At 50.4% G+C, this 24,801-nt stretch overlaps 1 protein-coding gene across 21 annotated transcripts in view; it reads right to left on the bottom strand.

Annotated features, from left to right (window-relative positions):
* The window catches only part of PAX8 (paired box 8), a 56,991-nt gene extending 34,289 nt beyond the window's left edge, over positions 1 to 22,702 (bottom strand). For 17 of the 21 annotated variants that reach the window (XM_072770159.1, XM_072770152.1, XM_072770165.1 and 14 more), the window contains exons 1-2: positions 22,144 to 22,251; positions 20,215 to 20,320 (exon numbers count right to left, since the gene is read on the bottom strand). In XM_072770159.1, the coding sequence (XP_072626260.1) occupies positions 20,215 to 20,305 (91 nt within the window). In that variant the 5' untranslated portion in view covers positions 20,306 to 20,320; positions 22,144 to 22,251. Of the gene's footprint in view, positions 1 to 20,214; positions 20,321 to 22,143; positions 22,252 to 22,542 lie in introns of those variants that run through there. The other 4 variants (XM_072770157.1, XM_072770161.1, XM_072770158.1 and 1 more) reach the window with 3 other exon arrangements.
* Positions 22,703 to 24,801: the final 2,099 nt, after the last annotated feature.

The following is a 24,801-nucleotide window of genomic DNA, read 5'->3' as shown; positions in this document are numbered from 1 at the left end:
ATCCCAGCTCTGTCTTCCCCACTCCTGGAGCCCCCGTCTAGATGGTTAGTTATTGATTCCTGGGCTTGTTCTTGTTGATTTATTTTCCTGGTCTGTAGGGCTCTGCTCCTCCTGTGAGATCTCCATGCACTTTAACACACCCCAAGAGGTCTCCAGGTTGAGGCCATGAGGATGAGCTCCAGCTCCTGACTTCTCTCAACTTGAAGTTTTGGCAAATCTGAGGGTCTCCAGAGGCCCCTGGAACAATAGGATGAAAAGTTTGGCTCCCTAAAGCTCTGCCTTAGTCAGGCCCAGAGGGTGGGAGGGTTTAGCACCATTCTTTCCTCCTCAACAGGGAGAGAGAGAGCTGGGAGGTGCAGAGGGAGGGAGACAAAGGGTGGATAAAGAGGTTTCCCCTGGATTAGTCCCTAGCTGGGAAAGAACCAAATCTGGCAGGGATCTTGCCCATGTTGGACTTCAAGAAGAGGAAAGAGGGAGAGAAGCAAGGGAGCAAGCAATCCTATTTCCAGGGTTCTGCCTCCTGCCCCCACGAGTCAATGCTTAGGGATACCCCGAGCGCGAGCGTGGTGGGAGGTACTGACCCCTGAGTCACACTGGACATTCTAAATGCATCTTTTGGTTCGTCCTCATGACAGCCCTCTGAGGCAGGTAGCGACCTCAACCCCATTTTACAGAAGCGGGGATGAGGAGCCAAGGCTGTGTGGACCGTCCCCAGGCTGCATCATCACAAAGGGGCAGAGGTCTCCAGGGCTCCAGGTGTGGCCTGGCCCATCCTCCCCTGGGCAGCGCCCCTGGCCCCCGCGGCGCCGTGGCTCGGGGACCATCAGCCCCTTTCCCAAGAGCCTTCGTGTCTCCGCGGCACCTACCAAACCCACCTCGGGGTCCTCCCCAGGTTCTCATTTTGTTGAGGCCTCATCTTGCCTTTTCTGTGGTTTTCTTCAGTTAGAGGACTCCCTGAATTCGGTTCTCATTCACCCTCTTACCTGCTAGTTCATTGTCCTGCACTCTGTTCCCCTCTGTCCCCCCTAGTCTGTCCTGCTCCGGCTTTCACTGCCCTCTGTCCCTTCCCATTGCCTTCTTAGCCTCCAAGTCCAGCCCTTGCTGACGGCCCCTGTGCCTCCCGTTCTAGGTCCTCCCAGCCCCTTCCCTGCACCAGTCCCTGGGTCCCGTCCAAGGCGGCAGAGCCTGCCCCGGGGGCGGGGGGCACCTCTCTCTTACCCCTTCACCCCCAGCCTTCTCTCCTCTCTGCCTCTGCACACGCTCGCCTTTGGCCGGCCCCCTCCAAGCATCATCTTTATTGCCTGCTTGACTGCTCAGGTTCTTTATCCCATCTTCCCCTCAAAGGCATTCGCAGCTCGGCTGTTATTCTTGTATTAGCATTGAACCCATTAAAGCTAATTTGTTTGCCCTAATCTCCATTTATTTTTCCCTAGTTGATATTAGATTTCCCTTTCTATTGCTCCAGCATGATTTTCTCTTTGTCTTCCTAATGGTCTACCCCCCTCTCTCTTCCTCTATTAATCTGGTTGGCTTCACCGTATGTTTCAAGGCCTTTTTCCACCTCCCCCAGCCCTTAGATTAACCCTGTCACCTCCCTCCCAGGAAGGGCCCCAATGCGTGGATTTCTAGGGATGGAGCTGCTGGAAATGGACCTCTAAGCTTCCCAAGGAAAGTCCCACTGGAGGGGAGGCCCTGCCCTGGCCTAAAGCCAGTCTGGATGCCTGGGGGTACCCAGAGGCTGGTGAGCTGGGGGAAGGAGGAGAACCTGGGATCCTCTGAGCCCTGAAGGGTTCCCTGGCTTGGTTCCCCTCTGTCTCAAAGATTTCTGGAGGCCTCTACAAGCTTTCTCAGATCTATAAATTCTATCCGTAGGCCAAACAGTTGGATGGGCCACTTTCTCCCTGCAATTAAGGGTGGGCACTATGTCTCCTCCTTCCTTGTTTCTCTGACCGGAGACACACTCCATCCTCATCCTGAAGAGGTGAAGCCTCCTCTCTAAGGACATGGCTTTGGAGTGGCTAATCTGCACCTCACACTCTGGCCTTCATGTTGCCCAAACTAGTAGCCTCCGTGGACCAGCTCTCAGGGATCTTTACTACCCCCTACCCTCTTACCTCCCCTACTGTCCCTGTCCATGGCCTGCCATCTCATTATTAAGGCCTTTCTCAGGGTCAGTGCTTTTTCCTGGTCCCTAGATGCCTAGCTCCTTGAGGGCAAGGGTAGTGTCCTATCTGGCCATCTAAGCTTGCCTTGCAGGGGGATAGCCATGCTTCTGCCTGGCTGTGTGCTAGACTCACCTGAGGACTTTGGAAACTTTCTACCTCCAGTTCCCTCAACCAGACTCTTGACCTGGTGTCTCCAAATCTGTATTTTTAAAAAATTCCTCTGGTGATTGCCCAGAGTATATATTCACTCAGTAGATGGTCAAATACTTATTGAAAGCATGAATTACTTGATTAAACATAAACTTCCGGTCAGAGGCTACAGTGGATCTTTCCAGGGCTGGCTGGAGGTTTACTGGAGGTTATGCTTCTCAGCAACTTCCCACTGAGCTTAGACACCTCCAGACTCCTGGTGGTGCACACTGGGGGCTGTGGCAGCAGGGGCCAGGGCCTCTGTCTCTGGGGGGAGAGAGGTGCATGAGGCGGCAATGCCAGCACCCCCTGGATGCGTACTTAGAAGCCCAGCAACACAAATCACTGCACCTTCCATCACCCTCCCTGGGGTCAGAGGCCTATGGATATTAATGCGTTTTAAAAAATATGGATCTATATTAAAGCCATTTTCAGTTCGTTAGATTTCAATTCAACGAGTATCCCCTCTATGTCCAATAATATTCCAGGCTGGGTGTGTGTGGGGAGATGGTTTCCGAGTAGAAGACACAGTTCTTGCCCTTGAGAAACTTACAAGTTAATAATCCCTGACAACGCATTATAGAACCTTAAAATTTTAAAATCCATTCACACACACTATCTCCTTCAATTCTTTCGAGAAGCCTGTAGAATACCTATGGTGGGGGGAGGGTGTGCACGCACTCGTGTGTGTGTGTGTGTGTGTGTGTGTGTGTGTGTGTGTTGGGGAATGAGGGTGAGTCATCAATAATTCATGTCTGATGACATACATATGTTGTAGAACATTCTGCTAGGTTCTATAGCTCAAAGTTAATGTTATAAATGTGGGTTTTGTGGACATTGAGTTAAAAATCACCCAGAGATGAGGAGGGGCAGGGGTGGGAAGGTAGCCAGAAGGGCCCCTGGAGGGGAAGCAGGGCAGAAGAGGGAGGGGAGAGGACAGGGAGCAGCACTGGACAAGTGGGGTACCTGCAGTGACTGAGAGGCTAGAAGCATGAGGGCATCCTGAAGATCAGTGAAATCACGTGAAGAAGAGAAGAGGGAAATCTTGCCTCATCTAGAGGGTTGAACTCAATGGCCTCTGAAATCCTCTCTGACTGGGATTCTGTGCTGCTGAGATCCTAACTAAGATAAGAGGTGCCTGACTAGGTGCGGGGCGGCTGCAAATGATGAGCTTTGGCTTAAACTTGAAGCAGTTAGAAAGGTTGTGTGTCTGGGCGCATGTGTGTGTACGTGTCCATGTGTGTGTACATGTCTGTGTGTGTGAGGTGGAGAGCCCTCAGGGCTGGGGTGGGAGGGGGAAGGAAGAAGGCCTGGCCATCCTGAGGAGCGAAACAGGTAGGAACAAATGAAGAGGAACCGCTTTCTTGAGCCTGACGCACCGAGCAAAATCTGTGACAAAATTGCGTGTCTGTGGTTTCCACACCTGAAGACAGCTGGTTCCCCAGAACCTGGCACCGTAGCAAAGTGGATTACACACTCTAAAAGTCACACTCGCTGCTGCGTAAGGAACCAGCAAGGGACAGATGGGGATAGGCTCAGACTGTAGGTTATAGTTTCAGGGGAAGGAACAGGGGTGCTGAGACCCGGGTTCCAGCCACTCTGAGACCTTGCCTATTTGTGCCTCAGTTTCCTCATCTGGTCTGAAAGGAGCTGATGATGTTTAGTGTCCTCCCAGTCCAATGCCTAAAACTCCAGAACTGCTCCTGGGCCTGGGAACAGAAGCCAGAAATCCCCAGAAGAGGGTGCAGAGAGAGCTCTGTGGGGGGACCCTGGGCACCTTTTCCATATAGAAAACTACCAGGGGTTGGCCCTGAGGCCACCTGTAGGAAGGTGAGGGAAAGTGGCACACAACGGGGCCCTTGGGCTGTCACGTGACCTGCATGATGGTACAATGAGACCCTCTAGCTAACTGACTATGGAAGTGGCCATGTGCAGTATCTCATTTCGAACCAGAGTTGTGGGCCCTTCTAGAGTGTCCTTGGCCAGGAAGGAGAGGCGACCTGCCTAAAGTCACAGACTCACTTCATGGCATACCCAAGACTCACAGTTTCTGACCTACGTCCCCGTTCATTCCACTTTCCAGGAGGCCCTTGGGGACCTGAGCGCCATCTTGGCTGGGGCCATCTTAGCACACAGAGGAAGAAGAAAGTTGTGGGTATTGGGTAGAATGTGTTCTGAGCCAGGCACACCCTGAGAAGATTTCTGCTCCTCTCACCAGCTTGTTTGCTTGTCATTTTTATTTGCTTACGTGGTGAACCCAGACCCAAGGCTCTGTTCTGTGGGTTCTGGCCCTGGGAAGTAGAGTTCCTTCCTCTGTGGGAACACTGAGATGGGCACAAGAAGAAAGGCTCTGGAGAACCCATATTGGTTTCTCCTCCTCTACTGTCAGTCCCAACAAAGTCTGACCCATACCACCCACCTGCAACACTCAGGTTGTTACACATTGAACTGTGTCCCCTCAAAACTCATATGTTGAAGTCCTAACCCACAGTACCTCAGAATGCAACCTTATTTGGAAATAAGGTCTTTGTAAATGATCAAGATGAAGTCATTAGAGTGAGCCCTAATCCAACATGACTGTGTTCTTAAGAAAAGGGGAATTTAGACACACAGGGATGACATAGGGAGAATGCCGTGCAAACATTGGAGTTGTGTGGCCCCAAGCCAGGGCACACCAGAGATGGCCAGCAAACCACGGGAAGCTGGGGGAGGGGACTGGGAAACAGATTCCCCCTTAGACCTCTCAGAAGAAGCAACCCTGCCAACATCTTGACCTCAGACTTCCAGCCTCCAGAGCCGTGAGAAGATAACTCTATTATTTCACTGTCCCAGTTTGTGGTGTTTTGTTATGTCAGCCCCAACAAAGCCAATTCACAGATCAGCTGGGTGCTAGCTCTGAACTGGATCTGGCAGGCTTAGGGAGGCCCCTTTGGGCTACTCTCCTGGGATATTTGGCTGCCCCTCCAAGTAACTTTCCAGTCTAAGGCAGGCTTAGTCAGGCAGAGAGCACCTTCCAACATCTGATCTTGCCTATGTGCACCTGCTTCTCTTGACATTGCTGTCTTTCCTACAGGGCGGTCACCATCCTGGTCTCCATTCCTGATCCTTCTATCACATAGCAAATTCTTCTTTAACACAAGAATGTCAACACAGCAGCATAACAAAGCCCCCATGTAGGTGTTAATCACTCTTGCCCAACCAGGCTGGGTTCCCCTCAAGTCAGCCAGGACTTCCAGGCTTCTCCTCCTTTCAAGAACCTTCTGGATTCAGTCTAAAAGTTGGTTATGGACTCCCTTAACATTTGCAGAGCCCTTTAAAAGTGCTAGCAAGTAAGTGATTGTTAAACTTAATTAAGTTCAACAAATAGCAATTGGGCCTTGGTTGTACCAGGGACAGGTTTTCACAACTCTGTGAGAAAGGTGGGGCTCACATGTTGAGCCTGTTTTCTGGATGAAGACGCCAACTATGTACTAGCCAGTTAAGACCAGACCTGAGACTACATGTGAGTCTGACCCACTCTTGCCCACAGCCAGATGGGAAATCTCTGAGAGGCGGGGCTGTTGTATAGGAAGAAGGGCTGTTCCTCAGCAGGTTGGCATGAGGTTCTCCACCTGTGAGAGACCTCTGGCTGGGCCGTAATGGGCTGGCTCTAGATCTGTGGTTCTCAAATGCTGATCCACAGCAGAATCACTGGGCACTTGTGATGGGTACAGACTCCAGGGCCCTACATCTATTCACAGAGCCCTGGAAGCTTCTGATGCTAGAGCAAAAATTATGCTTGAGAAGCACTTGCATAAAGCAATTTTAAAAATGGTTATTTCATCTAGCAAATATTTATTAAGCATCTAGCATATATCTACTATGTGCCAGATGAGTTTGGGGAATTCAATTCCCAATCTCTAGAATCTTGTAAGCATTGGTTCTCACAGATGGCCCTGAATCTGGCCATCTGCCTTGCCCAACTGATGCCCAGTGTTCACGAGGAAGGACCCCAGTTTGGTCAGTCTTGCCCAGGACTGCTAGTGTTTGCTACTCCCAGTGGTCCCTGCCACCCAACTTTAACACCCCACATCTGGGCCTGGGCCAGGGAGGTGCCTCAGGACCAGGGAGGTGTCCCAGTGGGACAGCTTAGGCCACAGTGGCTGCATCATGTTTCCCAGAAAGGCTACAATTCCTTGTCTCTTCAGTCCCCTAGCACCCTCTTAGTATAAAGAAAAGCAAATAGTGATTATAGCAATAGCATGTGAAAGGACCAAGGGTGCTTCATGTTGGGAAAACTTTAATCACAAAGCTCAAATGTATAAGTTAGGTCAACTAGCAAAACAATAAAACATGCTATTGGAGAATTATGTCAAAATTACCACCATGGGCAACTGTCACTGGATTTAAGATTTTATGTCCAAGTGCTGGAGATGTAGAGAGAACCAAGAATTCTCGCTCCTGCTTAGCTCAGAGGTTAGTGCCGTGGGGAGTTAGACATGGTCTCTAAAGCTGAGGGGAGCAGACAGGGCCTGGTTAGGGAGGCAGAGCTTTGTCAAAGGGTGGGAGTAGGGATGCTGTTCCAGGCAGCTGCCATTGCACGGGCAAAGGTACAGAGGTGGGACTGTACATGGTATGTTTTGGAAACAGAGACTAGTTGGCTGGAACATGGGTTTGCATATGGAAGTAGGGGGAAACAGCGTCAGGGGGGTGGGATAGAATGTTCTTAAATTACATGCCAGAGGTTTGTCCACAAATGCCTGTTAATGATTGGATTAAAAGGAAGTACAAGCGGGACTCTAAGATTATTTTGGAAAATCACCAGGCTAAGATTCTCTGGAACAGAGCTGGGAAAGGAGAGAAATCAGAACATTTTGATAATGTGAATCATCTAGCCATCACAGATTATTGCCAAGCTGTTCCCCATCATAAAAATAACACAAAGCTTGAAGAGGATAAAGTAGGTATGTGGCTCTAGCAAGAGAGCTAAAAGGAATATGAGCATCAATGACAAGGGAGGTGTGAAGTCAAGCCAGGTAAGGATGGAAGTTTTCATGCACAGTGAGTAAAACACTCCTAAACGTGTACATCGAGTGCACTTGACCCAGGCTTCCTGATGGCAGAGCTGGTATCGACCCCTTAGCCTGGCCTCTCTGTCAAAGCTCCCTGTAGTTTGTCTGAATCCCATCAGACATTCCATTACTGTACTCTTTGGCCAGAGCTGACTCTGGTCCCTGGAGCCTGCACACACGCCTGGGACGCCACATCTCTGTTCCCTATGGTCCCTCCAAGAATCCCACATGGTAGGAATCCTGTCCCTGCCTTAGGGTAGGCTCCCACCCCTGCCTTGATCATAGCAATGCACTCTCTCTCCCCTCTCCTGCTAGCTCAGCATTTTGTGCCTGTCTGGACTGAGCCTTTCCTTTCTCTCTTCTCTTGTGGCTAAAAGTCCAATTTGTTTCCGTTCTCTCTAGAATGTCAGCATGAAGGCAGAGGACTCCTGAGTTCTGCAACCCCAAAGTCTAGCTCCGTACCTGCCCTACGAAAGGGTTCTGTAGATGTTTACTTATTAAACTGAACATTAGAGTACAAATGTTCTTTGTAACAATCTGGAGTTAGAGCTCAACACTTACGTGGTCAGGGGATGTGTGATTGGGTGAGAGGGCGAGAGTATGTCATAGGACCCTGGAGTAAGCATGGGGTGTGGTGTGGTGGGGGACTGGTGCAGTGTGCCATCAGAGACCTGAGCAGGGCACTGCCAGGCAAGTTCAGGCATACAGGAAGTCAGAGGCAGAGAGTAGGGGGGGCCTCATATGCTTCTTAGGAGCTGGAGTAAAACTTCAGGTGATCCAAGCACAGGGGCCAGGCAGGGCACCCACGTAGGACACAAATAGGCCAGAAGATCTGTCTCAGGACAGTAGAGGGCTGGGAATAGAACCATCTCTAGAGAGTGGACCAAGTGGTTTGTGCACCTGAGGAGAAAATAAATGATGATTTCTATGGCTGGTAGCGTGGACTAATCTCCAATGTGATGGTATTTGGAGGGGGAGCCTTTGGGAGGTGATTAGAGTTAGATGAGGTCATGAGGGTGTGCCCTCATGACGGGAACAGTGCTTATAATTAGAGACTACAATAATGCTTATTCTTTTAAGAAGAGAGTCCAGATCTCTCTCTCCCCAGGAACATGCACTGAGGAAGGCCACATGAGGACACAGCATGAAGGCCCTGTCAGCAAGCCAGGAAGAGCACCCTCACCAGACTTGACCATGGTGGTACTCTGATCTCAGACGCAGCCTCCAGAATAGTGAGAAATATATGTCTATTGTTTAACCTGCCCAGTGTATGGCATTGTGTATTTTTTTCTAAAGATTTCATTTATTTATTTGAGAGGGTTGAGGGGAGGAGAGAGGGACAAGCAGACTCCACAATGAGTGCATAGCCCGACACGAGGCTTGATCCCACAACCTGGAGGTCCCGACCTGAGCCAAAATCAAGAGTTGGAGGCTTAACCAACTGAGCCACCTAGGCACCCCTGGCATTATTTTAATAACCTGGACCTACTAAGACAGGTGACTGGGATAGAAAGTGTAGAGTTGATGGGATCTTCTGAGGAAATCTCAAGGAGAGGCATCACGGCCCTAAGTATGCTCCAGAGCAGCTAGAGTAAGGCGGGGGGGGGGGGGCAGCTTGTACAAGCAGTGTGGGCGAGTATCCTTACTCTGCCACAATCACTGGGTCCCTTAAATGACCCCCCCACACACACACGCTATATACAATGTGCCTGGAAAACAGGGGGCTTTTTGAGAAAGTAAAGGTGAGAGAGGTGGGGGCCCAGGAACAGAACTCTTTCCTTGATGGTGGCAACACAAATTCTCTGTAATGAAAATGCTCAGATGCTCTCTGCTTTTGATGCAGGCATGCACATCTCCACATTTCACAGAACTAGGGTGCTATACTCAGAAGGTGGACATCAGGCAACTCCAACCAGCCTCACATCCACACTAGCTATTCTGACATTTGTCAGGAGAAAGGGCCCCTGGAAGGCCACACAGACTTCCACCAAGAATGTGACCAAACAGCAGCTCCACATAATGAAAAGTAGAATGTGCTGCTCAATCGATTCAAGATCTAAGGGATATGCGAAGTAGTGGCCATTAGAAAAAAAATTACATCTTGAGCTTGAAGGTGGTTTGTTCAAAAATGCACTTTCTCCTGCCACTATTGCTCAGTTTCACGATATGAGTGAGCATCTCTGCTTGTTCTGCAGGGAAACATTGTTTGAGAATCACTGATTTATGAAGATTATACAAATATTTGTTGACCAAATGTACAAAGTATTCATGATGACACCGTATTATTTGTAATAATCAGTTCATGCAGGTGCTGCAGCAAGCCTTGCACATCCAGGAGATTTCGGTGCACACTCACATAGCCCTTGCATGGCTTAGTGCGCAGGGGCATGTGTGTTCATAAGGCTGCAGGGTGAGGACTGAGAGGCTCAGGGGGCAGAGCTGCGGGGGATTTCTGAGCAGGGGCGAACAATGAGACAGGATATTCTCAAGGTCTGAGCGGAAGGAGCCCACCAGTGACAGCCCTCCGCTGCCTGCATTCAGCGCTGCCATCCTCAAGGAACCTGCTGCTGTTGCCTACCTGCTTGGTCACTCTGTCTTCATCTGGGAAGAGCCACCATGAACCCCAGAGACAGAGCATTGATAGTGGCTCTGACACCGGCCTAACGAGAGGCCTATGTGAATAACTGTCTTTTGGTCTCATTGCAAACCAAGGTCTCTGCAGGGCCCCCGATACCACCTCAGTCCTATAACTTAAGTGGGGCCCTGGGGAGGAGGGCATGGCTGGACACTGGAGTCCCTCTGCTCAGACCTCAAACCATAGGTTGCAACAATGAGGAGACCACAGGTCAGTGACCTCATGCTTTTATTGACCAGAGTTGACCCACAACACATAGATTCCCTGGATGCCTGGGACCTCACTTTCTCTACCATGTCTATTACTGATGCTTCTCAGCAATGTGGACTCCATCGGAACTCGGCAACTGCACCTGTGTTTTCCTGGCTGGATCTCTTGGACTGTCTGAGAGCAGGGGCTTCATTGGCCCTCCTTTTTTTTTTAATCATTCACATACCTAGGACAGTGTTTCGCACACACATGTAGTTTGTCAAGGCTTCTTCCTAGTGTTTATACTTGTGACAGAGTAAGTATTGTGCATATATGTGTGAGCATACTTCACCCGCATGTATATGAGTGTGGTTATAACCCGCTATGTGCACATGTACATCACATATAGGGGACTATATATCCAGCCAGGGGCCCAAGGTACAAAATTCAAGGAGGCACTCATTCTCAGGGCCAGCTTTGCCCCTGCATTAGCCTGAGAGTGAGCGTGTCCTTAAATTTGGCCCTCAGGTTGCCTTTGTGTCTCATTCACCCTCATCCGAACCCCCACCTTGGGTGTATGTGTGAGTGTGTGTGTGTGTGTGTGTGGCTCTATAGTCTCTGTGTATGGGAGCATCTGTGTGGTGTATGTGTTCATATATGTGCCTGTGTGTCCATTTGTGTGTCCGTGTGTGTTGATGCCTCTCCCTGGGCTTCAGCTGTCCCTGTCAGCAGGTGTGAGAGGCCCTTCTTCTCAGTTCCCTGGGCCATGGCCAGCACTATCTAGACTGGAGTCTGGGCTCACTCTACCCCAGGACACTCTGAAGGCTGCTCCAATATCACACAGAGAGCCCTGGTTGTAAGTGCAGAGCCTCAGCTGTGCCACTAAGCCCGCGGGGTCCGGAGCAAGGCATGCCTCTGTGAGTCTCAGTTTCCTGGTCAGGAAAATGTGGCAATGGGGTTTCGCCTGGGAACCCCTTCTCTCCTTGACCAACTCTGGGTCCAGGTAGATATTTGGTGTAACAAAACCCTAGGGAGCTCCAGGGCTGGGTGAGATCCACCCCCTCGCAGGTGTTCAGGTAGCCCACTCTAAAGGGGAAGAGCCACAGAGAGAAACATCTCTTTACAAAGCATCCCTTTACAAAGACTGCAAAACATGCCTTAAAAATAAAGTGCTGGCAGGCGCTGGGCACTGGTGAGGAGGGAAAGCTTTAGGGAAGGTGGCATCTGAGCCGGGCTGGTGGAAGATAGCTGGATAGGGGAGCCCCCGACTAATCCTGAGATCAGTCAGTCCTCACAGGAGCCTGCTGAGGCAGGAAACATGAGTCTACTTTTCTGCAGGTGTAAATGGTTGAATGGGGACTCAAACCCCCCACACCAGCCCCTTTGGCCTTTCTTTTTTTCCTCCAGCAAAGGGAAGGATAGGCTCTCTGGTCTCAAGATGGGCACCATCTACAAGGGATGGATTGGTGAACACACACAAAATTGTCTGCAGACAATAGAAGGCTGTGCACGATTGTGTCCGTGCTGCGGTACAGACAGTGACTTCCAGGGAGGTGGGGACAGAGAGCAGTGTGGGCAGGGGCACGATGCGCTCCTGGCCTCAGATCTCTTGTGGAGATGGATACCTTCCAGCCAACAGGATCCAGCCAGCCAGGAACACAAATGTGAGAAAGCAATCAGGACAGCAACCGTGTCACTGCCAGCAGGATTCTTGAGAGCAGGTCTCATCTACAAAAGGGTGAGCTTGGGGATCTTCCTGGTGTGGGGCACTGTCATATCACCACTGAATGTGGCGACTGGAGGGACCTGCTCCTTGTCACACTGTCAAGGAGATGGGGGGGCCTAGAAGGGATAATCCTATAAGGTCTGCACATCTCTGAAAGTATGGGGGATATGCATCGGAGGTGTCCAGCAACCATTTGTATTTAGCAGATGTGGGCAAGTCTCCACAGCCTTTGCACCTACAGATGGGCAACATTTTACCATGAACCAGATAGCCATCCAACTCCAGAGTCTCAGTGTAGACCCCCACGGAGCTGGGGGAGCCTACACAGACTCCCATGCAGCCTTTCTGGAACAAGTGCTCCAGGGACCAACTAGACTCAAGAAAGCCAGATGAGCTTTATCTGTTGTCAGCAATAACGTGATTGGGTGGGGTGGCTATTGGAGATAAATGACCTTTGGTGTTCCCACCATTGGGGTTGTTAGTTCAGTCCTTGGCCTGCCACCGAACTGTTTGGTCTGATTTTTTCCCCTTCTGGTGCTATGGGTCTGTCCCCTTGACAGGGAATCACAAGACTCCAGCTGCCCTCCCCAAGGAGGTGCCACTCACCCCTGTCATTTACTTTGACCACCAGGGCAGCGAATGCCACCATTCCTGGCATGGTGTCCTGCACATCGTGGGTGGCCCCCACTAGGGTTTGTTACATTGAATCAAGCCCTGGACCCTCAAGTGCCAGCTGGCTCCTAGCTTGACTCCAGTATCTCTCCTGCCCTAACACTCTCCATCCCATCTTCATTCCTCCCCCTGTTTCCACCTCTAAGTCACAGACATGCCCAAGGACCTGCCAAGAGGTTGCCCCATGCCGGCCACCTCCATTTTGACAGGACCCAAGAACAATCCAATGTTAGCAGGGAAAACCAAAACAGCTGGAGTCAGTGATTTGGTACTCAGCTAATTTTAAATGTCAACCAGGGTTTGCCATCATGACAAAGCTGTATTATTATTATACGAAGTAGGAAAATATAAGATGGGGGTGGGGTGGAGGGAGAAAGAGAGAATAGTGAATTAAAAAAAAATAAACATATAGTTCTGTGTCAATTAAGAACAGGTACCGAGATGTATCTTCATGTGGTCCTCTCTTACTACACCACAGCATAGCTGCACATACACTTTCACTCACGCAACCTCTAAGACCCTAAATTTTACTAAAGTCCTAGAATGTTTTGGATTCCAACATAAAGTCCATGGATAGGCCATTCTAGTGTTCCCCCTATGACTGGGTTTTCTGGGAAAATGAGGTAAGGAATCATTTTCCAGAACAGGCTGCGATAGCAGCTGATAATGGCCACAGGGGTCTGAGCCAGCACTTCCCACGTATCCTTTCATTTAATCCAACACCCCTGGGTAGTAGGTTTATTATTTTGTCCACTTGGAATACTTAAAAGATCTGTCCTAAATTTTAACTGGAACAAAGTTTTTTTTTTAATTTTTATTTACTTATGATAGTCACAGAGAGAGAGAGAGGCGCAGAGACACAGGCAGAGGGAGAAGCAGGCTCCATGCACCGGGAGCCCGACGTGGGACTCGATCCTGGGTCTCCAGGATTGCGTCCTGGGCCAAAGGCAGGCGCCAAACCGCTGCGCCACCCAGGGATCCCCTGGAACAAAGTTTTGATGCTGGGTTTCAAGCTACTTGTGGAGAGTTCCACAGGAAATGCTAAGACAATGCGATGTTTGGGTGTCTCCCCGGGAGAATTTTCGCAGACTCTCTTCCCTGGTGACCAGTATATGGAGCAGGAAAAAAAATTCTTGAGTAGCTGCTGTGTGCCAGGTAGGGATACTGGTCAAATTTTTAGTACTTTCTAGAAGCTCTGCAACATCTTCACATTTTATACCCACGAAGAATCCAAGCCCAGAGAGACAACTGACCTACCTAAGGTCACACAGGGACAAAACAGCAAGGTCCAGACAGGCAAAGCCTCCAAGGCATAGCCCCTCCTGCTGCCTGTAGAGATGGGTAGGCTCCCAGATGGCCCCGGCTTCAGTGACTTCCAAATCCCTCGCCCTCCTGATGCCTCCTGGCCCCGGAGTTTATTCTAGGAATAATAGTTCTGCTGTCCTAGAGAAGCTGAGAGATAAAAAAAAAAAAAAAAAAAAGCAACACACACAGAGGACCCTGGGTGTGCAAACATGCAGTTCACATGATGACAGCAGATTAAGCTGTTTCTTAGATGCGTCACCCAACCAGCTCCCCGGCCTCTCTGCTGTGCTGGTCTGACAGCGACAATATGTCCCAGTGGACTAATTAGCACTAACTACTCAGGTCACTCCAAGGCCACTTAGGAGAACAAGTGCAAAAGAAAAACTGATGAGCATTGTGGCTGAAAACAGGAGAAGAAAGACAAGAGTTAAAAGAAGGGAGAGAAAAAAATATTTGTTTCTTTTCTTTCTCAGTCTTTCTGCTTAAACCATAGATTTTTTTTTTTTTTTTAATCCAAGAAATGCAAACAACTCCAGGAACTGGGCAGCTTCTCTCACAGGAAAAAGGGCAACATTAAAATGACCAGCTAATGTTACAAGATGAACCACAGAGGAGGCTCTGAAGGAGCAGACAATTTGGTTCTGAACCCCTGAGTGAGAGATACCTCGAGGAAGCAGCAGAGGGAACGAACCCAAGCTCAAGGAAATGAGAACCGGCTCCTCAAGTCCTCAGGACTGGCTGCTGGTGGACGCGACACCTGTGATGTCCCCTGACTTCGTGGGTGAGACTTCGCAGTAACTTTGAAACTTCCATCACACCCACTAACTCATTAGTCTCTGAAGTGGACCCAGGTAGGCAGGCCACGTATGGTTTGCAGATGCCAAGGGACTAGTTCCTTGCTGGCCTATGATAAATGGAGGTGCCAGAGGATAGCTCCCTCGCTCCCTTTTTTTGGTGCAGGTGGAAACATGGCAGCTTTGGGGGCATGCATTAAAAAAAAAAAAGCCTCTCTCTCTGCCTTTCTTAGGGGCTGATCATCTTTCTCCTCACAGCGACCTCCAGGAGGGACATCCTGAGAGGAACCACTTCTCCCACTGTGCAGATGAGAAGATGGAGAGCTGTACTGAAAAGGATCTATTCTAATGAGTGGAGAGTTAGGGACCCTGGCAAGGAGAAAAAGCTGAAAGACTGAAGGCCCTGCCTGTTGCTGTCACTATTGCTGTTCGTACAGACCCTTATGTCCTCTCACGGAGGGTTCTGGCCTGACTTCCCAGTGGAGTCGCAGGTGTGAACCATCCAATGGGTGGTTCACAACAGGGAGTTTGGATGATTTGGATGTCAGGAAGGTGGGCAGGAAGCAGGAGCGTTAGAGTCCGCTCAGCCTCTCTTAGCATCAGTTCCCTCCTCTTCTGCAAAAATGTCAAACACAATATGTGCCTGGTAGAGTCATGGGAATTAAATTAGAGGATGGTATGCCCTCTCCAGTGGAACACCATACCAAGAGGAGCCCTCGGAGATACTAACACAGCTTTCATTTACCGAGGGCTCACTCAGTGCCAGGGTGTGCTGAGCTCTTTGTGTGTGACTTCTCTTTCTTTGACTATAAAAGTGGCATTGGCAGAGCTGGAGCGGCCGTAGGGCTGACTGTGCTGAGCCTTGAAGCAAGATGCAAGACTTGGCATCTTATGTGGCTTTCAGGACTAGGGAGGGATTGTGAGGAATGAACACAGAAACAGAACCCACGTATCCTTGGGGGAACTCCTGAACTTCCTTCCCCTTGATCTTGGACATGCCTCAGTAGGGAGATGCTGGTTTCTGCCCAGCCCCATTCCTGGGGAAGGAGCCCCAGTCCAGGAAAAGCCTAGTAACTCAGTGACATGAATTGTGGGTTTAAAATAGAAAACTTGGGCAGCCCGGGTGGCTCAGCGGTTTAGTGTAGCCTTCAGCCCAGTGTGTGATCCTGGAGACTGGGGATCGAGTCCCATGGCAGGCTCCCTGCATGGAGCCTGCTGCTCCCTCTGCCTGTGTCTCTGCCTCTCTCTCTGTGTGTGTCTCTCATGAATAAGTAAATAAAATATTTTAAAAAATAAAATAAAATAGAAAACTTCCTGGGAAGAATTTTCTGGGTCTTGGCCCTTGTAAGAGACATTTGTTCATCATGTTCCCCACCTGGCCAAAGGAGAGATCTAGAGGGGCTTTCAAAAAACCCAAACAGGCTTGTCAACCCTAACTGTAGACCTCAGGAAATAGTTACAACCCTCAAAGATCTACTTAAAAGTGCCATGACCACAGATAAATAAGGAGGAGCAGAGGCTTCTGCTCACCTATCCCTATCCAGAGATTCTATCACTGATCACAGACTGAATGAGCTGGGATCGGCCTGGCATAGTGGAGCTTTCAGGAACCAGGAGACCCCTGGATGGCTGTTCTCTTCTGCTGCCTCAAAGAGCAACATCTAGAACCTCTGCAGGTGCCAGTGTGGTCACTGCACACACTTCCTAGGCAACATGTCTTCTAGCTCCTTCTCCAAAAGAATGCAGGGTACAAAGTGTTCCAGTCTGAACCCAGAAAAGAGTCACCCCCCCAAAAAAACTCTGAGTATGGGTGTGCATTCTCCTCTTTTTATGGAATGTTTTACATCCTCAAGTTCTATCTCTGAAGGGAGTGGGGGCCGGTGGAGGCCAGTGACTCAGCTGGTCCCCAAGTTTCAGCTAAAACAAAAACCAACTGCAGTCTTGAATAAGAATGCATTCTCCTGTTCTCTCCTTTGAAAAATCATCTTTTTTTTTTTTCCTTAAACGAAATTTGCTTTTATCTTTTGGCTCCTTGTGTACCCAGAACCACAGAGCTCAAAGCTTTCTCAGCGCAACTGAGAACTCTTGGACTGATAAATAGAGCAGCTTTAAAATGCTTAGAACTGAAGACAGACCAACTGTGGAGAGAGAAAGTAAACACATCCATGCACCAGTCAACCCTAGCAAGCTCCTCGCTGAGATTACAAACTGCAGTTCCTGCCTGAGCTGGCGAGGATGCTGGGGCGGGCTGCTGTGTGTGTGTGGGGGTGTGCAGAGCCACAAAGCAGGGTCCTCTGCCTCAGTTAGTTGTGCCCCAGGGAAGATGGGTCACCTGGGAGTCTGCTCAGGACCAGGTTTGGATGTTTCTAAGCATAACAGACCCTGCTGATGTGTTTCCCACTGGTTTCACACTTGGAATTGTCCCAAGAGAAGAGGGGACCAGCTTCATTCTGATATAAAGGCTCTCATCTTCCTCACTCCACATTCTTTGTGTGCTGGTGAATTTCACCAGCGAGAAAATTAGGACTTTTCACAAAACAGAATACGATCACGACATCATTTGATAGAGGGATATTTGAAGAACTATTCCTATGAAGAATCAATACTTTAAATATCCCCCTCGCCTGGAAACACACACACACACACACACACACACACACACACACTCACACACAAATTGTTTTTATGAGAACCAATTAATAAATGCTAATTCATTCAGGCATATCTCGACTAAATTACTGTTTCATTTAATTGCGGGGGAATTTTCCATTACTAAACTCTCCCTTGCTGATTTTTTTTGCATTATTTATATATTTTTTTCAGTTTCACTAATAGTGAGATTGGTATGTGATATTATCTGCTGTTTGTATGTCTTAAATTTCTTTTTTCATTTAAAATGTTTCCTCATTCTTGCAGCTCCACGTAATCTGGGAGAAACATCATTAAAAGCAGACAAGATTTTATACATAAATGAAAAAGGCACTGCCTGAAATTAACCTGGCAGGAGTGCATCTTGTCTGATGGTGCTGCTCTCATTTCAGGCGTGCATGAGTGTGTGCAAGTATGTGTCTCCACTTTGGGTGTGCGTGGCAACGTTTTCCTGTCAATGAGTCACCAGTCTATCTGCGGAAAGATTGCGGGTATACCGCTAGGAATGAAGATCACAGGGGTTTTAATAATAAATAAAAATAACACTCAAATCTCTCTGTAAACCCCCAGAACACAATGCGTATTTTCTTGCTTCCTTTTTATGGATACCAAATCAAGACTTTGATATCTAGACACCCAAGAGCCAGACCAGCTGGCTCCTGAAAATCCTGCCTCTTTTCATGCATAGAAAAGTGGGGGAGATTCCAGTGGTGTTTAGGGGTTACTTAGGGACTGTGGTAGAGATCCGTGTTCAAAAGGATGTGTTTTGAAGTAGAATTCCCATTTTCTTATATTGAATGACAAAGGTCCTGTGCACCTGGCTACCTTCTCTTCTGAAATAAGTTCTTTTCATTTTTATTCTCTACAGCCACCTTCTCCCTCTCACTTCTCTCCCTCCCCCATTGCCTCCTGTCAGGGTCTTTCTTTTTCTCTTTTTTCTGTCCCTTCTTTCTCTTTCACGGTAACATATTCCGAGGATGTGAATGATTAAACTGTTTACTCCGAGGTTTAAGTACGAAAAGGCATGTCACCGAAGTAAAGTTTCACCTTCATACCCAACTCTATCAATAATTACAGAACAGGGATGATGATTAGTAAATCTTTCTTACAATTAGCTCTTGTGAAAATGATGCCATTTATTCTGAGCATTCTGAGTTCTACTGATTTCACTTTTCACAAAAATTAATCACAAAGCATAGTAACCTCCAAAATGAAGTCAGCCTATAAAGAGATTGTGAGGAAGCCAGAAAAATATATACCCAGTGAACATGTACCCCATTAAAATTAGAGCTTTGAAGCCATGAAGAGAAAGTTTTGACATATTATTATATTAGTGGATGATCTCCTTTGAATAAAAATGTCACAATAATTAAAATTTCATGAGACTGATTTTTTTTTTGTTTTGTTTTCCTTCACTTCCTTTGTCCTCTTCAGCAAAATTAAGGCAGAGTCTTTTTGGGTACAGACTGATAAAATTAATTAACTTTTTTTCCACCCCAAAAATGTCCCAAATAAATGCTTCCAATAGACATCAAAAAAGTGTCAATTAGAAATAATTACTTCTTATCAATCAGTGGAGCAATTAAAGTGACAAAGCTTAAAAAGATACTTATCTTAAAACTAATTCACAAGGTAGCTAAATTATCTCCTAATTAACTTGCATTGAGGAGGGTGGGAGGATGGACCATCTCGAAACAAAGATGAATTGAGGAACCCCAATACCTCTTTATGCTCCTTGAGACTGTTTCCCATCCGGAGACCTTGTTTGCAACCCAGGCAAGAAACCTGGGGGAAAAAAACCCCAGATCCTTCCCCAATGCATTTGGTTCCCTTTCCTCCTTTCTAAAACCAAGATGAGGGAATAGGGCTTTGCATATCTGACCTAGCAAGAGGCTCGTTCATCCTTGATCTTAAGTTTTATTTTATCACTTGAATAACCTATTTTCAGCAGCTGGGGAAGAGGGCTGCTGCAAGTTATTGCACATAACTTTTAATGACAACCTGCTTGCTTTTACTAAACTCTCTTCCTCGTTGATGATGGTATTGTTTTCATTATAACAATTATGTGGCATTTATCTTTAAACATTAAAAAAAAAAAGGTTTTGCTTTAGAGGACCTTTGTTCCCTGATGCTACAAAATTCCCAGTAGATTTTACAGAACGTTCAGCCCATTGCTGACCAGCGCAATCAGAATAACTGCCTATGCGCTCTCCACAGCCCTTCCCGAATAAAAGTTGTAGGAAAAAAAAAAAATTAAGACTTCATTTCAAAGCAAGATCAGCCGAGAGTAAGCTGAGGATGAGCTGCAGCCAGCCCAGTGGGCAGAGGCTGCACAGGAAACTTTGCTCAGGCTTCTCTGGTTTTTGGAAACCCTGTGCTCAGCCTCGGTCCCGCGAAAAGCCCCGGGGCAGCCTGCGCCCCAGCATTCTGCTTCAGAGAAAACTTAAATAGAAGCTTTCCAGGCAAAGCCAAACTCAGGAATGGAAGTGCCCGGGGAAAAGAGGGAAGCTGCTAAACCTGAGAAATGAGCTTATAAAAATAGGAGGAGTCAGTTTATGAATTTATCTTTAAACATAGGCAATAGGTGTTAAGTAAACTGGTTAGCAAGACGGAGGACTCTGGCTCAGGTTTTCATGACAATTTAGAAAAGAAATGGGATAGCCTTGAAACGTTTGAGCTGTGTTTTAGGCAGTTTTCTTCTGTTTTATTAGCATTAAATTAAACGAAAGGAGAAAGGCTCATTTTTCCCTCCTTGCAGCTTTATTTCTTTTTATTTGTTTGGGGTGGGGGGGGGAAGGTTTAGAAGTGGCCCCTCTGCCTTCCTTAAACGGAAAAATACCTCTGCCCTGGCCCTGCCAGGGAGTGGACGGCTCTCTTCCCCCAACCCAAGGACCATTCGCATCTGAGCCAGTAGGAAATCGGCCTCTCATCTTCTGGGCCTGTTGCTGATTGAAAATAAAGTAAAAATAAATGGTGCCCTCCCACCCCCACTCCCCCTTTTCCTTCTTTTATCCCCATTTAATCTAGCGAGTGCTTCTAGAATGAAAATAAGTAGCGAAAACAAAATCAAGCCAGCCCAAGGGACCGTGACCTCGTCTTATTTCTAGCAGCAACAGAGGGAGAGGTAAAATCGAGGTCCCAGGGCATCCACTCCTACCATCGCCTGAAAGGTCAGGGGAAGGTCGGGCTGCGGGCGAGGGGAGACGGAGTGGGGAACCGAGCGGAAGCGGCTGGACCAGGCTGGCTTAGGATAGGGCAGTAAGCGCTGAGCGCTCGGCCTCGGACACCGTCCTGATCCCGAGGCAAGGGCGACGTCCCGTATTGTCCCCGGGTTTGGTTAATGACCGAGGGGCTAAAATCTGGTCTCGGCCTCAGAAAGTGGTCAAGGAGCGCGGCGGGGCGAGGGGTGCCAGCCAGATCCGCTCGGTTCGGGGCTCGCGACCCCGCGGCTGCCGGGGAGGGCCGCGAGGTCTCTACCGCCGCGAGGTCTCTACCGCCGCGAGGTCTCTACTGCGCGCCCGGAGAGGCGGCCGGGACGGCTGCGGCCGCGCTCTCCTCGGGGAACTGCGGGTGGGGAGGCAGCGGACTGCTGACTCCGTCTCCCACTCTAGAGCGAACCAGAATGACCAACCTTCCGGCGCCTCGCGGGGTTCCCCGCACCCCTAGTTGCGGAGCCGCGGCCCCGGGACCCGAGGCTGCGCGGCCAAGCTCGGATTCGCGGCGCTCTCGGCTAAATAGAGATCTCAGCCGCGCGCCGCGCCCGATCCGACCCTGCTTATTATAACAAATGTCCCGTTTGCCGAGCGGGACTTCATATTCGCCGAGAATTCATCTGAAATATTGATTTCCTCTCACTTCGCCGGCCCAAATCGATAGCGCTGCGCCCTGGCCCCATAAATCGCCTTCCCCGCGGCCGGCCCGGCTCCATCCATCACCGCGGGCCGGGCCGCGCCTCTGCCCTCTGTCCACACTCGCTGCGCGCCCGGGCGGCCGTGCCCACCGCGCCCACCCGCCCCGACCCCGGGGCCCCGTCTCCTTAACACCTTTCTCCCCAACCCCCAGCCCGGCCTGGGCCGGGAGGCGGGGGAGAGCAGGCGCCGCGGCCGGGACCCCGGAGCGCTCTGGAAGGCCCTGGGCCGGGGCGCCGCTGGGGAGGGGGTTCGGCCCCGCGGGCAGCTCGGTGCTCGCAGGCCGGACGCCCCGCGCGCGGCTCCCCGCCTGCCCCCGGCTCGGCAAGGAGCAGTCCGAGAGCAGCCGGCCGAGTGCACTCAGAGGCCCCCAGGCCCCGGGCCGCGAGATTCTTTCCCGCTGGCTTGAGGGGTGCGTGGGGCTCACGGTCCCGCCGGGCCAAGAGGGTCAGCCGGGGGCAAGAGCCGCGCGCACCCTGGCACAAGGGCTTAGAGGTCGGGGGCGGCCCAGGGCCCGAGAGGCGCAGGGTGTCCGCTCTCGGGGGCCGTGCAAGACAGGGGTGGGGCGCGAGGGACACCCCTCTGACCCGCACGGAGAGCTCCTCACCGCTCCGTGTGGTCCGCAGAAACCGAGGCCTGGGGAGGGCGGCCCGCCGGGCCGGGCGAGGGGGACCTCGGGGCCTGAGAACGGCGAGATGGCCGCAGCGGAGAGCTAGGCCAGCGGCGCCCCCAGCTGCGTCCCCGCGCAGGTGGGTCCCACGAGCCCGGAGCGTGAGCTCCCCAGCCCCACCGACCCGGGCGCACGCACGGACGCACGGCGACGCGGGGGCTCCGGGGTCCCGGCAACGCCGCGTCCTTACCGGATCTGATGGAGTTGTGCGGCATCGCCGGGGAGTCGCTCGCAGCCCGCCGAGGGCTCAGGGCTTCCTCGCGCAGGTCCCCGCCGCGCCCGCCGCCACGCCGCTGCCCTGCACAGACCCAGGGGAAGGGGCATGAGATTCGATGTCCCCTGTCTTATGCCTTCTCCCCAGGCCCTATCCCTTAGGCTCTCATCACGCGGCAGGAGTCGGAGGATTTTTAGGCGAAGGGTGGCCCGCTCGCCCGGCTTAACACACGTTTGCCCGGAGGATCCGGGATTGGGTGTCCTCTGAGGAAGCCCCAAACTCCAGAGCGGGTGTTTTTGCCCCAGCCTCATCCAGTTTAACTTAGGAAGGGAAAAGCTCCCAGGCTTCCTGGGCCCCTCTCCCTTCCCGAATCACCTCTGTCCCCCAGTCTGCTTTCGGCCAACCCCTGGGCAGCCTACCTGGCCGGCAGGCCACAGGCCCTCACTGCCTGGGTCCGCCCGCCCGCCGAGGGTGCCCTGGGCCCTGCTGTCTCTCCTCGTTCTGAAGTTTGTTCCCATCCACCCGGCATCGCCGACCGGTTTTATCCCGCCAGGGCCCTGAGAGATGGGTCTGGAGAGGCTCGCAGGCCGCGGATTGGCTGGCTGGGTGCAGGGGGGTGCGGGAAGGGGAGGATTTTGCAAGGGGGACATGGCTGAGTGGACTCAGGAGTTAGAAACATTCGCTGGAGCTTCTGTTTCCAGCGGAGAGAGGAGAGGGAGGCAGCTGAGCCCTACCTCAGCAGGCCTGGAAATATTGGAGGAGTGGGAGATGGAGACCTCAGAGCCCAAGCATGAGGGTCTCGGGTTCTTCTTGGGGTCACTGACCACCAGAAGTCAGAGACACAGTTTCTCTGTGACATCCTGCATCCCTTCTCTCACCTCTGCTCTGCTCTGTGGAAGCAACCTTTCCTTTTGTAGGAGGGAACTTTGGTTTTTAAGCCTGTTTCTTAAGGTACAAAGAAGTCTGCCAATAGGACTGGAGACAGCAAGGTCCCATCTTCTCACCCCTTGTGTGGACTTCTTCCAGACAGAACCCCAAACAGCCCCCAGAACTCATTGCCTCCATATCACTCAGACAGGAGCCATACCCTCACCTTTATTAGGTTGGTGAACATGGTCCTATAACCTATTGTACAGGGCTTCTCCTCTTCCCAAACACATGCAGCCACCAGCCATCCCTCTTTCTTGCTCCTTGAAGATTTTGAACTTGGGAGAACAGCTCAGAGGGTGGGCAGTGGGGCTCTAGATTTCACTTCAACATGGAAGGGTGTCAGCCAGCCAGCAACAGGACTGAGCTGACCTCTGGCCAGCTCTGGTCTGTGGGAATCAGGACCCTTGGGAGCTGGGGGCCTGCATGTGGATAAGAAGGGGTGTCTTGAATAGGAATGAGCTGACTCCTCTTTGGTCACAGGTTTTCTCTTCTGTCCGGGAGGCTGGGTTCAGGGAAGATGGTGTGTGCAAACAAATGTGCTGGAGCACCTGCAGGCTGGGGCCGTGGGCAGGGCCTGGACTCCTTAGTCTCAGACCAGATGGCCAGACTCAGGAGCACAGGTCTCTGGCCTGGAGGGGTACAGAGGCCAGAGATGCTGGAGTGAGAGGGGAGTGAAGGAGCAGAAAGGAGTTATTCAGGGGGATGTGCATGTTCCTGTACACATGTGTGCACCCACGTGAGTAAAAAAAAAACACACTTTTTCTTAATGAAAAAGAAAGTTTTCTCTTTCAGGTTAATCCACTTCTTCCTCCCACCCAGACTTTCTCGATTTAGTAGAGATTAATCATTTTTTGAAAAGAAAGAGAGGAGAATATGCATGTCCCCTAAGTGGATTCTCCACATTCGTAATAATGGCTCTAAACAAAAACAATAAGGGCTTTACTGTGTTAAAAGTTTCTCCAAAATTGGTATTTAAAATTGCTCTGTGGTTTCCAAATGTCCAGATACTGTACTTCTCTAGTAAGACCCTCCTGGGGAGAGAAGATCAACGGTGTTGGGACGGAAGTGGACCTCAGTGCAGGTCCCACGGCCACTACCATGGGCCAGTTGGCTGCTCTGGTGCCCAGCCTGCCTCTGTAGGGGAGCTGTGGGGCAGCAGAGGGGAAGGCAGAGACTGTCCACTCAGGCTCCCTCCTACCAAGGAGGCAGTGCCCAGCTGAGCCGGACAAGCCCTTACCCAAACAGTTCTGCAAACCTCAGAAGGTCTGCCCAAGCCAAGGGGCTGATAGGTACCAATCACCATGGAAACTCATGCATCTATTCTTGCCTGCACTTTTCTCCCACTTGACAAAACAAATCTGCCCCCTTTCCTTTTTTTGGCAAAAGTTCTCAAAGGACAAAAATAGCGACTTATCAAAACATCCCTGTCTCATTTGTGAGCTCATTTAAAAAATTCAGTTAAATTCGAAAACTGAAGGTACAAAAGGCCCATTCACAGACCATGAGAGCACCCCTTCCCTGGACTGCAGGTGACTGGAGATGGCCAAGAGGAGACTCAGCAGAGAGGTTCTAGAGCTAGCAAGCAGTGAGAATACAGTGAGCCCCGCTGAAGAGATAAACCCAGGCTTCATGATGCTTTCTAATTACAATCAGAAATCAGGCCTGGGTCCCTTTCTACTTTCTATCTGCCTGCCACTAAGGTCA

The sequence above is a fragment of the Canis lupus genome, chromosome 12 (genome assembly GCF_048164855.1).
Source record: "Canis lupus baileyi chromosome 12, mCanLup2.hap1, whole genome shotgun sequence".
Taxonomy (NCBI): domain Eukaryota; kingdom Metazoa; phylum Chordata; class Mammalia; order Carnivora; family Canidae; genus Canis; species Canis lupus.
This window is presented reverse-complemented; position numbering and strand designations above follow the sequence as displayed.